Genomic DNA, 16884 nt, shown 5'->3' with positions numbered 1-16884 from the left:
ACAAGGAGAAGACTGATCAGAGATGCAGCCAGGAGGCCCATGATCACTCTGGATGAACTGCAGAGATCTACAGCTGAGGTGGGACAGTCTGTCCATATGACAACAATCATTCGTACACTGCACAAATCTGGCCTTTATGGAAGAGTGGCAAGAAGAAAGCCATTTCTCAAAGATATCCATAAAAAGTGTCGTTTAAAGTTTGCAAGAAGCCACCTGAGAGACACACCAAACGTGGAAGAAGGTGCTCTGGTCAGATGAAACCAAAATCAAACTTTTTGGCAACACAGCTCATCACCCTGAACACACCATCCCCACTGTCAAACATGGTGGTGGCAGCATCATGGTTTGGGCCTGCTTTTCTTCAGCAGGGACAGGGAAGATGGTTAAAATTGATGGGAAGATGGATGGAGCCAAATACAGGACCAGTATTGAAGAAAACCTGTTGGCGTCTGCAAAAGACCTGAGACTGGGACAGAGATTTGTCTTCCAACAAGACAATGATCCCAAACATAAAGCAAAATCTACAATGGAATGGTTCACAAATAACCGTATCCAGGTGTTAAAATGGCCAAGTCACAGTCCAGACCTGAATCCAATCGAGAATCTGTAATCGCAGCAAAAGGTGGTGCACCAAAGCATTAAGTTACAGGGGCCGAATAATATTGCACGCCCCACTTTTCAGTTTTTTAATTTCCACAAAAATTTAAAATAACCAAAAAATTTTGGTCAACTAAACAATTGTGTCCCACTGGTTGTTGATTCTTCACCAAAAATTTACATTTGGTATCTTTATGTTTGAAGCATGATATGTGGGAAAAGGTTGAAAAGTTCCAGGGGGGCGAATACTTTGCACGGCACTGTAGCTGATGGACAGTGGTTTCAGCGCTTGTATAGAGGAGCCGACTGCTGTCTCGTGCAGAAAGTGATGGTTACTGTAATCTGTGCACACAGGATATTCTCGGCAGCGCATGCTGGTTATCCAGGAGAATGTGCTGCTGAGACTGAGGCTTTTTATTTGTTAGGTCGTTTTGTGTCCTGTTGAGTGGCTGATAACTAGGAAACAAGTGTTTTTAGGCCTGTCTGTATGCGCCCTGATGTGGCCTGCCGGACATCACCCTCTTTCTGCTCACTCTCCTGTCCTGCTGGGGGCGCTGCAGGGATGACATGTCTCAATATAGTTTTAAGTGCAGGAATGGATCTGTCACATCTTGGTGACGTCACAGGGATCTGCTCTGACTGCTCATACAGATCTTCAGTGTTTGTGAATCCTTCAGAATTTTCCAGATTTCTTCAGAAATTTTGACCTGAAACTGCATCAAATTTTCGGAAGTACTAATAGTGGATAAAGAAGTAAATTAAATACTAGTCAAAAAACTGAGACGTGATAATTGTTAAAATGAGTAAAATATTCCAGTATCACGTGTGTGAATGGTAAAAGTATGTGACCCCGCGCTCTCGGCACCTGGTGTGAGCTCTCGGGCAGCAGTGACTCCATCTGAAGGTCTCCGGTAATCCCTGATTACTCCTGCACATCGGATGGACATTTTAGCCCGTTCCTCCCTACAAACCCGCTTCACCTGTGATGTTGGTGGTTTTCTCCGCTCTTCACGTCCTTCCATAACATCTCTATAGGATTACGGTCAGGACTGAGACTCGGCCGCTCCACAGCTTTATTCTTCTCTGACCGTTGTTTTGTAGAAGGACGTGTGGCTTTTGGCTGCTTTCTTGTTCCAGGTCCCTCATTCTCCTGAGATTCAGCTTACGGACAGATGTCTGGACCTTTTCCTTCAGAATTCATTGTTCTACCAATGATGGCGGCCTCCCTTGTCCAGATACACTAAAATAGGCCCAAATATTAAACAAAAGTGTTAACAAGAAATGTCTCTTTTGATCCCATGCATCAACAAAGCCTTATTCTAGTAGTCTTCCAGCTGTTCCACGTGATCTTTACCAAACTGTAGACGGGTTTTCTAATTGTAAACCTGTCATTCCCTCCAATGTTCTGTGTCCTGATCATTAGCATTTGCTCATGTGAAGAGGCCTTTGGTTGCGTAGAGGTGACCTTGGGTTCCTTTGTGACCTTATGGAGTATTGTGTGCCTTTTTCTTGGTGTGAGCTTTTCTCGTTGCTTGCTTCTGGGGAGGGTAAAAATGGTCCTGACTGCCCTCCATTTTTGCACAATTTGTCGGACTATGGATTAGTGGAGTCTAGATCCTAGAGAGATGATATTTCTATCTCTAGACGTGGTTTTGAACCTCCCCCATCCTGAAGAGCATCCATAGCTCTTTCTCAGGTCCTAAGAAGTGTCCTTTGTTCTGGTTATGGTACTGATTAGAATCTAGAACATGTCTCCTTGCACCCGACTGTCATCCCATTGGTTGTTAACATCGGGGTCCAACGTCACCTTCACATTATCCATTGCTAAAGGTTCACATGCTTTGGCTACTCAAAGAAATCTGATATTGGATCATTTTGCTCACTTTAAAACGAGTGCAATATTAATGACTAATTTCTTTGCACTAGTTCCTTATTTTTAGGACTTGTATGAAAATCTGAAGGGATTTTAGGTTAAATTTGTGCAGGCATATGGAGAATGCTGAACGTTGAGGAAGGGCTATCTTTGGCCTCAGTTGGCCTCGTGTGTTGTGGCTCAGGGAGATGGAGTTGATTTGCTCGGGACATTGTCCATAATCGTGAGTGTCTCATGTTTTACACTGCACCAGAGTAATCCATACCGAGCTGCCGACCAGGTCATCAAAGTGGTGAGGAGCTTGTGCCGGACGGTAGACAGTGTGGAGACGCCGGCCATTACCGAGTGTGTGAAGAAGCTGCGCAGAGCCGTGAACCTGCCGCGCAGCCGCAGTGTGGAGGTAAGAGGCTCCGTCCTTGTGTGTCTGGCATGGACGTTACATCGGGAAATGTCTTCTGACCCTGCTGTATGTTCTAGGGACCCTGCAGTCCTGGTGCTGGAAATCACCACGTGGCCTCAGATGGTGAGTATGCCGCACTGGCCGTGGTTCCACTTGTGCGGTGAGTGGTAATGTCTCCTATATTTCTGCTGCAGCTGCTGCAGGAGGGGACGGTCCTCTACAAGAGAGTCTCAGCCAGTTAACGACTGCTGTCCATGCGCTGCTGCAGCTGCATTTCACCTCCTGCATCCCTGCTCAAGAGCCCACCGGCGACAGACCCCTGCAAGAAGCTCGGACCTCAGCCGACCATCTCCAGTTCACTATACTTGCAGCACATGGTATCCCCACAGGCTGGGTGTCCAGGTGAGGCGACTGTCCTGTGTCATTCCAGCATTTCACAAGTTAAATCTGCAGGTAGCATTGAGCAAAGGTTCTGATAGTGATGCTGTCATCATTTGTAGTTTTGCCCTGTCCTGTATTTTGTATAATATGTCATTTAAAGGCCCCGTCTCACTAAGCGATCTCGGTAGCGAGATCGCTGCTGAGTCACAACTTTTTTGACGTAACAGCGATCTCACAAGCGAGATCGCTGTGTGTGACAGCGATCAGCGAGCGGCCCCCCTGCCGGTATCGCTGATCGCTGGAAGAAACCTCTGGACATTTCTTTGGTCGCTGGTCTCCCGCTGGCCAGCACGCATCGCTGTGTGTGACAGCGGGAGACCAGCGATCAGGTGTAAAAAATAATAAAAAAAATTAAAAATATAGTTATTCTCACCTTCCGACGTCGCGTTCAGCCATCCTGCCTCTCTCCACGCTCCGGTCCCAGTGATCCTTTGCACAAATGACCGCAAGACTTTATCTCTCGAGACCGTGACGTCTCGCGGTCATTCGTGCAAAGGATCACTGGGACCGGAGCGTGGAGAGAGGCAGAATGGCTGAACGCGATGTCGGAAGGTGAGAATAACTATATTTTTTATTTTGATTCTATTTTTTACAGCGATGGCAAGCGATGCCGGGCGCTCGGCATCGCTGTGCTGATCGCTGGTGAAGCTGTCTGTGTGACAGCTCACCAGCGATCACATAGCGACTTACTAGCGATCCTGACACCTTCATATCGGTGTCGGGATCGCTGGTAAGTCGCTTAGTGTGACGGGGCCTTAACTTTCCTCTGGTTGTATTTGCTGTAAATTAACCATGTCTCCTTCCCCCAATACTTTGCAATGTCTTGTGATGTACCTGGACCATAATCTAATTTAGGCTTGTGTCAACAGCTAGTGGAACTTTGGCTATTGTTTCCTAAGCAGAAGATAACCTACAATACACATACTCTGTACGGGGATAGATCTGCTGTATATCAGTGTATACGGGCTGCTCTGTATGGGGAGAGATCTGCTGTATATCAGTGTATACGGGCTGCTCTGTACGGGGAGAGGTCTGCTGCATATCAGTGTATACGGGCTGCTCTGTACAGGGAGAGATCTGCCATATATCAGTGTATACGGGCTGCTCTGTTTGGGGAGAGATCTGCTGTATATCAGTGTATACGGGCTGCTCTGTACGGGGAGAGATCTGCCATATATCAGTGTATATGAGCTGCTCTGTATGAGGAGAGATCTGTAGATCAGTGTATACGGGCTGCTTTGTATGGGGAGAGGTCTGCTGTATATCAGTGTATACGGGCTGCTCTGTACGAGGAGAGATCTGCCATATATCAGTGTATACGGGCTGCTCTGTATGGGGAGAGATCTGCTGTATATCAGTGTATACGGGCTGCTCTGTACGGGGAGAGATCTGCTGTATATCAGTGTATACGGGCTGCTGTACAGGGAGAGATCTGCCATATATCAGTGTATATGAGCTGCTCTGAGGAGAGATCTGTAGATCAGTGTATACGGGCTGCTTTGTATGGGGAGAGGTCTGCTGTATATCAGTGTATACGGGCTGCTCTGTATGGGGAGAGATCTGTATATCAGTGTATACGGGCTGCTCTGTACGGGGAGAGATCTGCCATATATCAGTGTATACGGGCTGCTCTGTACGAGGAGAGATCTGCTGTATATCAGTGTATACGGGCTGCTCTGTATGGGGAGAGGTCTGCTGTATATCAGTGTATACGGGCTGCTCTGTATGGGGAGAGGTCTGCCTTATATCCGTGTATACGGGCTGCTCTGTATGGGGAGAGATCTGCTGTATATCAGTGTATACGGGCTGCTCTGTACGAGGAGAGATCTGCTGTATTTCAGTATATACGGGCTGCTCTGTATGAGGAGAGATCTGCTGTATATCAGTGTATACGGGCTGCTCTGTATGGGGAGAGGTCTGCTGTATATCAGTGTATACGGGCTGCTCTGTATGGGGAGAGATCTGCTGTATATCAGTGTATACGGGCTGCTCTGTATGGGGAGAGATCTGCCATATATCCGTGTATACGGGCTGCTCTGTATGGGGAGAGATCTGCTGTATATCAGTGTATACGGGCTGCTCTGTACTGGGAGAGATCTGTATATCAGTGTATATGGGCTGCTCTGTATGGGGAGAGATCTGCTGTATATCAGTGTATACGGGCTGCTCTGTATGAGGAGAGATCTGCTGTATATCAGTGTATACGGGCTGCTCTGTATGGGGAGAGATCTGCTGTATATCAGTGTATATGGGCTGCTCTGTACGAGGAGAGATCTGCTGTATTTCAGTATATACGGGCTGCTCTGTATGAGGAGAGATCTGCTGTATATCAGTGTATACGGGCTGCTCTGTATGGGGAGAGGTCTGCTGTATATCAGTGTATACGGGCTGCTCTGTATGGGGAGAGATCTGCCATATATCCGTGTATACGGGCTGCTCTGTATGGGGAGAGATCTGCTGTATATCAGTGTATACGGGCTGCTCTGTATGGGGAGAGATCTGCTGTATATCAGTGTATACGGGCTGCTCTGTACGGGGAGAGATCTGCTGTATATCGGTGTATACGGGCTGCTCTGTACGAGGAGAGATCTGCTGTATTTCAGTATATACGGGCTGCTCTGTATGAGGAGAGATCTGCTGTATATCAGTGTATACGGGCTGCTCTGTATGGGGAGAGGTCTGCTGTATATCAGTGTATACGGGCTGCTCTGTATGGGGAGAGATCTGCTGTATATCAGTGTATACGGGCTGCTCTGTATGGGGAGAGATCTGCCATATATCCGTGTATACGGGCTGCTCTGTATGGGGAGAGATCTGCTGTATATCAGTGTATACGGGCTGCTCTGTACGGGGAGAGGTCTGCTGCATATCAGTGTATACGGGCTGCTCTGTACAGGGAGAGATCTGCCATATATCAGTGTATACGGGCTGCTCTGTATGGGGAGAGATCTGCTGTATATCAGTGTATACGGGCTGCTCTGTACGGGGAGAGATCTGCTGTATATCAGTGTATACGGGCTGCTGTACAGGGAGAGATCTGCCATATATCAGTGTATATGAGCTGCTCTGTATGAGGAGAGATCTGTAGATCAGTGTATACGGGCTGCTTTGTATGGGGAGAGGTCTGCTGTATATCAGTGTATACGGGCTGCTCTGTACGAGGAGAGATCTGCCATATATCAGTGTATACGGGCTGCTCTGTATGGGGAGAGATCTGCTGTATATCAGTGTATACGGGCTGCTCTGTACGGGGAGAGATCTGCTGTATATCAGTGTATACGGGCTGCTGTACAGGGAGAGATCTGCCATATATCAGTGTATATGAGCTGCTCTGAGGAGAGATCTGTAGATCAGTGTATACGGGCTGCTTTGTATGGGGAGAGATCTGTATATCAGTGTATACGGGCTGCTCTGTATGGGGAGAGATCTGCTGTATATCAGTGTATACGGGCTGCTCTGTATGGGGAGAGATCTGTATATCAGTGTATACGGGCTGCTCTGTACGGGGAGAGATCTGCCATATATCAGTGTATACGGGCTGCTCTGTACGAGGAGAGATCTGCTGTATATCAGTGTATACGGGCTGCTCTGTATGGGGAGAGGTCTGCTGTATATCAGTGTATACGGGCTGCTCTGTATGGGGAGAGGTCTGCCTTATATCCGTGTATACGGGCTGCTCTGTATGGGGAGAGATCTGCTGTATATCAGTGTATACGGGCTGCTCTGTACGAGGAGAGATCTGCTGTATTTCAGTATATACGGGCTGCTCTGTATGAGGAGAGATCTGCTGTATATCAGTGTATACGGGCTGCTCTGTATGGGGAGAGGTCTGCTGTATATCAGTGTATACGGGCTGCTCTGTATGGGGAGAGATCTGCTGTATATCAGTGTATACGGGCTGCTCTGTATGGGGAGAGATCTGCCATATATCCGTGTATACGGGCTGCTCTGTATGGGGAGAGATCTGCTGTATATCAGTGTATACGGGCTGCTCTGTACTGGGAGAGATCTGTATATCAGTGTATATGGGCTGCTCTGTATGGGGAGAGATCTGCTGTATATCAGTGTATACGGGCTGCTCTGTATGAGGAGAGATCTGCTGTATATCAGTGTATACGGGCTGCTCTGTATGGGGAGAGATCTGCTGTATATCAGTGTATATGGGCTGCTCTGTACGAGGAGAGATCTGCTGTATTTCAGTATATACGGGCTGCTCTGTATGAGGAGAGATCTGCTGTATATCAGTGTATACGGGCTGCTCTGTATGGGGAGAGGTCTGCTGTATATCAGTGTATACGGGCTGCTCTGTATGGGGAGAGATCTGCCATATATCCGTGTATACGGGCTGCTCTGTATGGGGAGAGATCTGCTGTATATCAGTGTATACGGGCTGCTCTGTATGGGGAGAGATCTGCTGTATATCAGTGTATACGGGCTGCTCTGTATGGGGAGAGATCTGCTGTATATCAGTGTATACGGGCTGCTCTGTACGAGGAGAGATCTGCTGTATTTCAGTATATACGGGCTGCTCTGTATGAGGAGAGATCTGCTGTATATCAGTGTATACGGGCTGCTCTGTATGGGGAGAGGTCTGCTGTATATCAGTGTATACGGGCTGCTCTGTATGGGGAGAGATCTGCTGTATATCAGTGTATACGGGCTGCTCTGTATGGGGAGAGATCTGCCATATATCCGTGTATACGGGCTGCTCTGTATGGGGAGAGATCTGCCATATATCCGTGTATACGGGCTGCTCTGTATGGGGAGAGATCTGCTGTATATCAGTGTATACGGGCTGCTCTGTATGGGGAGAGATCTGCCATATATCCGTGTATACGGGCTGCTCTGTATGGGGAGAGATCTGCTGTATATCAGTGTATACGGGCTGCTCTGTACTGGGAGAGATCTGCTGTATATCAGTGTATATGGGCTGCTCTGTATGGGGAGAGATCTGCTGTATATCAGTGTATACGGGCTGCTCTGTATGAGGAGAGATCTGCTGTATATCAGTGTATACGGGCTGCTCTGTATGGGGAGAGATCTGCTGTATATCAGTGTATACGGGCTGCTCTGTATGGAGAGAGGTCTGCCGTATATCAGTGTATACGGGCTGCTCTGTACGGGGAGATGTTACGTGTTACAGAACCACTCAGCACTCAGAATATGTTGTGCAGTTATATATGTATAATAGGTTCCATGGGAGATGCATGTCCCTAATGCATCAGCCCACAGGCTGCGCCCAGCTGCCGCCCCCGCCACCTTTGTAATTCCCACAGTAAACATCGGCAGGCTCCGGCCACCTGCGGCTTTTGTAATGCATGTCTGGCCTGCCGCTTTTCTATTGGCCTGTCCTCTGTTTCTGTGTGATATATTCTGTGTCCTGTGAGTAAAGTGTTGTCAGACTGGAAATACATGGAGAAGCCGTGATCTTTTATATGCGCCCATGTAACCAAGGAATTCCAGCCAGCGTCCTTCATTCAGACTCCAGCCAAAGCAGAGTGGACCTCCGGAAACACGGGGTGGTACTGAAAGAGGTACCCGAGGTAGGAAGACCCCGTTACACTGGTGGCAGCCAGCGGGATATGATACCCCTTCTACAGGAGGAAAGGAGTGAATGGAAAACAACTACCAGAAGTTAAAGAGGACTACATTAAAAGATCTGGTGGAAGCCCGAGGGTTGATCGCCAGCAACAAAACAAAAGCGGGTTTGATAGCAGCCATCATGGAACAAGACAGTGCAGCACCCCCCCAATGTGAACGTGGAGGAGACTGAATTCCAGAGGGAGGTAAAGAACAGACTGGCGTTCTATGGCCCGAACCCTGCAGTAGAGATCATACGAGAGGTGATGGCTGATGTGCGTACTGATCTGAAGGAAAAGATGGCCAAGCGGATCAGGATAGAGCTAGCCGAGATGGAGATGGCAGAGCGGAGAGAGGAGAGTCAGCAAGCAGGGGGAGCTCTGGCCTTCGACCAGGTAGCTTCAACCGTAAGCCACAAAAAGATCCAGTATAATGCCTTCTGACAGTTGGGGGAGGCAGAGGAAGACATTGATGGCTTTCTGCAGGACTTTGAGCGGCAGTGTGCCCTTCATCAAGTGAAGCCGGAGGAACGGGTTCAGATTCTGGCCAGCAAGCTGACAGGCCGGGCAGCGGACGCCTATCGCACGGTACCTGATGAGGACTGTATGGACTATGAGCGGATCAAAGAAGTGATCTTGGCCCGGTATGCGCTGACACCAGAGGCATACCTCCAAAAGTTCCGTGGACTTATAAAACGCGTAACCGATACCCACGCTGAATGGGCCTGTAAATTACGGCGGTCACTGCTACAGTGGGTACAAGGGAGCCAAGCAACCACTAAGGAGGACGTCCTCCAGCTCTTCTTGTTACAACGATTCTTTAATGGACTAAACCCCGAGACACAGGAATGGCTTCGGGACAGGCGGCCAACGACTCTTGAGGAAGCCGCTGGTCTGGCCGATGAACATCACGATGCCAGGAGGCCTCTGTTGTCCGGATCAAGATGGTTACTAGGGGCCCGCCCATGGACCTGGAGGGCCCCAAACCACCGAAGATTGTAGGGGGACCAGCTAGAAACCGGTCCTACCACAGTCCCCCTGGGGAGCGATGCCACACCTGCCGTCAGCTGGGCCACATGCAAAGACAATGTCCCAACCGGACTCAGCATACCCAGTGGCCAAAGGCGGGAACAGCTACCTTCAGCCGGGCTGCTGTACACTGCTACCAAGGCGAAGCTGACCCGGCATTGGGGGCTACGACTAACCAAGGGGTGGAAGAGATGGAGGAAGTGCTGCATGAAGTAGACCCCGTGCAGGCAGCCCGGGAAGATAATCGACAACAGCATCGACAGGTCGTGTGGGTTTATGGGAAACGTATGCAGGGACTAAGAGATTCCGGGGCAACTTTGACCCTTGTGAAGCCTCATCTCATCCGGGATCAAGAGAAGACGGACCGAACAGTGGCAGTCCGTGTAGCAGGGGGAGCTATACATTGACTGCCCACTGCCAGGATTCACCTGAACTGGGGAGTCGGGGATGGCCTTGTTGAGGTCGGCTTGATGGAGGATTTGCCTGCAGACGTCTTGCTGGGAAACGACTTGGGGCCCATATTGTCTGCATTCTCGGTTGCCCCTCTGGCTGAGACATAACCTGTGACCACCAGGAGACAAGCTCGAGCTGCGGAGGCGGAATCGCACTCAGAGGAGGCCCAGGTAAGACATCCCAGCCCTACACGTATTCCCATAGCCAGACACATTTTTTGGGCCACCCCAGATGAATTTAAGAGGGAGTTACTTGAGGATCCTTCATTGGCGGGATATTGTGGGAAGGCACAGGAGGGGAGATGGGTACTAGAAGGGGAACAGTTTGTATGGAAGCAGGGACTCCTCTACCGGATCACAGAGCAGCACCACACAGGGACGCGCTCCACTATAAAACGACAGCTGGTAGTTCCCAAGAAGTATAGGCAGGAGTTACTGCGAATCTCTCATGATATACCCTTGGCCCGGCACTTCGGCGTCAGTCGCACCAGGCATCGTCTGACACAAAACTTCTTTTGGCCGGGGGTAACCTATGATGTTCGTCAGTACTGCCAGACCTGTGACAGTTGCCAGCGCATTGGCAAGAGGGGGGATCGATGCAAGGCCAAATTACGCCCCCTCCCCATTGTGGAGGAACCATTTAGCCGAGTAGCGGTCGATCTGATAGGGCCGATAGCCAAACCCAGTCCGTCAGGGAAAAGGTATATTTTGACAGTGGTAGATTATGCCACACGGTATCCAGAGGCGGTTGCATTACCTAACATACTGGCAGAGACGGTGGCGGCCTCCCTGCTCCAGGTTTTCTCAAGGGTTGGATTTCCCCGGGAGATTATCTCGGACCAGGGTACCCAGTTTACAGCAGAGGTGACCAACCAACTGTGGAAGCTGTGCGGCGTAAAGTCCATTAGAAGCGCCCCATACCACCCGCAAACCAATGGGTTGTGTGAACGCTTTAACGGGACATTAAAACAGCTCATTGGGACTTTTACCAGGACCTACAGGGACTGGGAGAAATTCTTGCCACACCTCCTGTTTGCCTATCGGGAGGTGCCCCAAGAATCCACGGGGTCCCCCCGTTCGAGCTGGTATACGGGAGACGGGTAAGGGGACCCCTAGACTTAGTGCTAGAACACTGGGAAGGGGAGGGCCTCATAGAAGGGGTACCTATTGTACCCTATGTGCTGGAATTCCGGGACCACCTACAGGAGCTGACCCAGGCTGTACGTGAGAATATGCAGGCGACCCAGCGGCGCCAGTGCGTATAGTACGATCGGAGGGCCAGAGAGCGCACGTTGGAAATAGGACAGAAGGTCCTGGTGTTAGAGCCCACTAAGCAGAACAAGTTCCAAGCTGCATGGCAGGGGACCTTCCAGGTAGTGGGGAAAATAGCCGACACAACCTATAATGTCGCCGATTGTGACGACCCCAGGGTTATCCGCATGTTCCACGTGAATATGCTGAAGCCCTACCGGTAGCGCCCTGAAGAGGTAGTGGCCATCTGTGCACCTGAAGTAGAGGATTTAGCCGGACTTCCCTTGCCGGATGTCTTAAGGGAAAGGACTCAGACTAAAACATGGGACCAGGTACACTTGGGTGAAGACCTAGGCCCCCGGGAGAGACAGCAGGCGGAGGAGTTGTTGAGGCAGCGACAGAGGATGTTTTCCGGAGACCAGGGTACACTCGCCTGGCACAACACAAGGTTGAGACCCAGGATCAGACCCCCCCTGTGACAAAACGCCTTCCGCGTCCCTGAGTCTGTACGAGAGGGGATGCGATGAGATACAAGAGATGTTGCGTTTAGGGGTCATTTAAGAATCAGTCCCTGGGCATCCCCCGTAGTGTTAGTGCCCAAGAAGGATGGGACTACACGGTTTTGTGTAGACTATCGTAAGCTCAATGAGAAAACAGTGACGGATGCATACCCCATGCCGCGTGTGGATGAGTTGTTAGACCGGCTGGCGGGGGCAAAGTATTTGATCACCATCGATCTATGCAAAGGCTACTGGCAGATTGCCCTTAGTCCTGATGCTATTCCCAAGTCGGCATTTGTCACCCCATTCGGCTTATTCCAGTTTCGAGTTATGCCATTCGGGATGAAGAATGCTCCGGCGACCTTCCCAAGGCTGGCTGACCGGCTTCTGGATGGTCTCCAGGACTATGCTTGTGCCTACCTGGACGACATCGCCATCTACAGTGCGACATGGGAAGAGCATCTAAATCACCTAGAGATAGTACTGGACAGGATCCACCAGGCCGGAATCACCCTGAACCCAAACAAGTGTCACGTGGGCAAAGCAGAGGTTCAGTATTTAGTGCATTGGGTGGGAAGTGGGAAACAGCGACCAGAACCAGCCAAGATTGAGGCCGTAGCCAAATGGCCAACCCACTAAAACCCAGGTCATGGCGTTTCTAGGGGCAGCGGGGTATTACAGGAAATTCGTTCCCAATTACAGCAGCGTAGCCAAGCCCCTCACTGATCTGACCCATAAGAACCAAGCCCACCAGGTAACCTGGACCCCAGAGTGTGAGGAAGCCTTCCGCCAACTAAAGGACGCTCTCACCAATACCCCTGTATTGGCCGCACCCGATCCAACTAAACGTTTCCTGGTTCACACAGACACTTCTATGTTTGGATTGGGGGCAGTGCTGAGCCAAGTCGGGCCGGACGGCCAAGAACACCTGGCAGCTTACCTGAGTCGGAAACTACTGCCCCATGAAGTAAACTATGCGGCTATCCAGAAGGCGTGCCTGGCGGTAGTATGGGCACTCAAAAAGTTGCAACCATATTTGTATGGACGACAGTTTTCCCTCCTAACGGACTTCACCATCCACTACAGACCCGGCAAATAAAACGGTAACGCCGATGGACTAAGTCGACAAACGGAACTTGTACTAACCCCATAAACTTCGGTCATCCACAAACTGATCCGTTAAGGATCAGACTGTATGCCGATCGCGTCGCTGAAAAGGGGAGCCGTGTTACGGAACCACTCAGCACCCAGAATATGTTGTGCAGTTATATGTATGTATAATAGGTTCCATGGGAGATGCTTGTCCATAATGCATCAGCCCCCACAGGCTGTGCCCAGCTGCCCCCCTCCCCCCACCTTTGTAATTCCCACAGTAAACATCGGCAGGCTCCGGCCACCTGCAGCTATTGTAATGCATGTCTGGCCTGCCGCTTTTCTATTGGCCTGCCCTCTATCTGTGTGATATATTCTGTGTCCTGTGAATAAAGTGTTGTCAGACTGTAAATACGTGGAGAAGCCGTGATCTTTTATATGCCCCCATGTAACCAAGGAATTCCAGCCAGCGTCCTTCATTCAGACTCCAGCCAAAGCAGAGTGGACCTCCGGAAACACAGGGTGGTATTGAAAGAGGTACCTGAGATAGGAAGACCCCGTTACAATCCACATCCTGGGAGATTAGCTACAGTGCTACAGGTTGTAAACTTCCTGATTATGTTGTACACCATGGACAAAGGAACATCACGATCTCTGGAGATGGACTTGTAACCTGGAGATTGTTGATATTGTTCAGCAATTTTGGTTCTCTGGTCCTCAGACAGTTCTCGTCTCTTCTTTCTGTTCTCCATGCTCTGTGTGTCACACACAGACACAATGTAAAGACTGAGGCAACTTCTGCCGCAGGTGAGTGTGAACGAGCATCACACGCTGGAAACAAAGATGTTACCAACAATTTTAGAAAGGTGCCAACAATTTTGTCCTGTCCATTTTTGGGTTTTACTGTGAAATTATGTCCAATTTGCTCTCTTTTTTGTATAAACGTGTATAACAAAACGTGTGTAACTGCACTAATTTACTGGGAGAAATACTTCATTTTGCGGAACAATTTCAAAGGTGCCCACACTATTGGCCATGACTGCTCCCTGCCAGGACTGGTGGAGCAGAGTTGCAGTCTGTGTTGTGGCCACATATTCCCGGCAGGCGCGGCTTCCCACTTTCTCACCTTACCCATGCCGGTGTCTCCTCCTGAGTAGCCAAGGTCACGTTCACAGCTTTGACACCTTTTAGTGTGTGCTTGTAGCCACTGTTAGTGGTCAGGGCCAGGAGAGAACCAAAGCTGCGTCTGCTCGACTCCACATCCGGACTCCACACCCCAAGGGCGTGTTATTTGAGTGCGGAGAGCAGCCGCTGACTAACGTCTCTGTCCCCTCAGGCCTCGCTGGTGCTTTATCTCCCCTGTATGGTAGGTTCACATCAGCGCGGTCCATGAAGAAGAACCGGGCCGTACAGGCCAATTTTCCAGAGCAGACCGGACCCGGGTGTGGTCAGACCATGCAGACAGTGTGTGATCAGACCCTGCAGACGGTCTCATCCTTGTCATTTAGTCTGCGGAGAATTCTGTAACATGGGAGACTGTTCATGGTCCTGTCAATTATTAATATTGTGCACCGATGACCAGACAGAGGAGAATCATCTGCGTTTTCTGGATGCAAATGATTTTTTTTTTAATTTATTTTTTATAAAAAACTTGTGTGAACTTGGCCTTGAAAAGCCAGAGAATCGAGCATATAGGCATCCCGCAGCCCAGCCCTTCTCCCCCCGATGTCTGCTCTGTGGAGGGGGACACATGGTCACCGCTGATGGTGGTCTCCTCTGCTCGGGCCGATGTCTCGTGTCTCCTCTGTTACTGAATGACTACGGGAAGTGCCATACATATTGTGCCTGTGACATTGTCTGCCTGTAGTTATGACCACCGTGGACCGGTATCTCCAGAACGTGGTCTCCTGCATCACTTACATTTCTTGAGCTCTGTGATGGCATCTGCTGTCTCCATCCCATATAGAAGCCCCCACAAGCACAGAAGATACGTTGCCCCTGTCAGTGGCTGTGTGAGGACACTGCCGGCAGCATACGCTGTGCCCATGGCCCCTGTCAGTGGCTGTGTGAGGACACTGCCGGCAGCTTACGCTGTGCCCGTGGCCCCTGTCAGTGGCTGTGTGAGGACACTGCCGGCAGCTTGCGCTGTGCCCGTGGCCCCTGTCAGTGGCTGTGTGAGGACACTGCCGGCAGCTTACGCTGTGCCCGTGGCCCCTGTCAGTGGCTGTGTGAGGACGCTGCCGGCAGCGTACGTTGTGCCCGTGGCCCCTGTCAGTGGCTGTGTGAGGGCCCTGCCGGAAGCTTACGCTGTGCCCGTGGCCCCTGTCAGTGGCTGTGTGAGGACTCTGCCAGCAGCTTATGCTGTGCCCGTGGCCTGTTATGAATGAGTCACCGAAGAGGAAAAAGCAAGCTAAGCCCAGAAAACCGGAGAGGTTGGTAACTAGCGGATTGCAGACCCCTGATCCTATACACACAACTAGCAGTAGCCGTTGAGCGTGCCTACGGTGGTCCTAGACGCCTCGCCACGGCCGGAGAACTAAATAAGCCTAAAGAAAGTAAGGGAAAATCTAAACTGCCCCAGAGCAGACCCCAAAGCAATAGACAGCCCCCAACATGTATTGACGGTGAAACAAGATGAAAACACAAACACAGATAGAAAGATAGGCTGAGCAAACGATGGGGCCCTCACTAACTAGAAAGGACAGGAAAGAAAAGCTGCTGTCTGCAATCACGCAAAAAACCCTGCCAAAAAATGTCCAACACGTCTGATAGAAAAAGGCCCTGAGGTCGCTAGACTTCAAATCCCTATATCAGCACTCAGGTATATTTTGAAGACAGAGCAAAAGAGATCAACTGATCAGAGACAAAATGGGGATTCAGCCCAGCCCCAGCCAGGGCTGGCTGAACACAAAAACTAAGTAAACCAGACGAAAACTCATGAACAATAGCAGAGAAAACTTAGCTTTAAGAAGGCAGGAACCAAACTGGAAACCAGAAGCCACAGTCAGGAGAAATCACCAGCAAGAAACTAGGGAGTCGGCTGCCTTAAATCCAATCAGAAATTCCTGATGTCCAATCACAGTCCTCTTCCTCAGGTGGCCGTTCTCTACCATTTAGATCAGCTTCATTACCTGCCTTGACCAACAGAGGGAGTCCAGATAGAGAACTCACTACTCCTCTGTCAGCACAGCCAGCTCCATAACCCTCACCAGAAGCCAGAGGCAAACCCGAAAATGAGCTCACAACAGTGGCCCCTGTCAATGGTTGTGTGAGGACCCTGCCGGCAGCTTATGCTGTGCCCGTGGCCCCTGTCAGTGGCTGTGTGAGGACACTGCCGGCAGCTTACGCTGTGCCCGTGGCCCTGTCAGTGGCTGTGTGAGGACCCTGCCGGCAGCTTACGCTGTGCCCGTGGCCCTGTCAGTGGCTGTGTGAGGACCCTGCCGGCAGCTTACGCTGTGCCCGTGGCCCTGTCAGTGGCTGTGTGAGGGCCCTGCTGGCAGCTTACGCTGTGCCCGTGGCCCCTGTCAGTGGCTGTGTGAGGACACTGCCGGCAGCTTAGGCTGCTCCCGTGGCCCCTGTCAGTGGCTGTGTGAGGGCCCTGCCGGCAGCTTACGCTGTGCCCGTGGCCCTGTCAGTGGCTGTGTGAGGACCCTGCCGGCAGCTTACGCTG

At 50.6% G+C, this 16884-nt stretch overlaps 1 protein-coding gene across 1 annotated transcript in view; it reads left to right on the top strand.

The window, feature by feature from the left end:
* Positions 1 to 16884, top strand: part of PIK3C2A (phosphatidylinositol-4-phosphate 3-kinase catalytic subunit type 2 alpha) — a 98623-nt gene that overhangs the window by 30723 nt on the left and 51016 nt on the right. The window contains exons 9-11 of the mRNA XM_073550766.1: positions 2724 to 2870; positions 2948 to 2993; positions 3065 to 3272. Coding sequence (XP_073406867.1) covers positions 2724 to 2870; positions 2948 to 2993; positions 3065 to 3272 — 401 coding nt within the window. The remainder of the gene's footprint in view (positions 1 to 2723; positions 2871 to 2947; positions 2994 to 3064; positions 3273 to 16884) is intronic.

Source organism: Dendrobates tinctorius, unplaced genomic scaffold, assembly GCF_039654945.1.
Source record: "Dendrobates tinctorius isolate UK_male_01 unplaced genomic scaffold, ASM3965494v1 ptg000168l, whole genome shotgun sequence".
Taxonomy (NCBI): Eukaryota; Metazoa; Chordata; class Amphibia; order Anura; family Dendrobatidae; genus Dendrobates; species Dendrobates tinctorius.
Note: the sequence above shows the minus strand (reverse complement) of the source record. Positions and strands in the feature narration are given on the sequence as shown.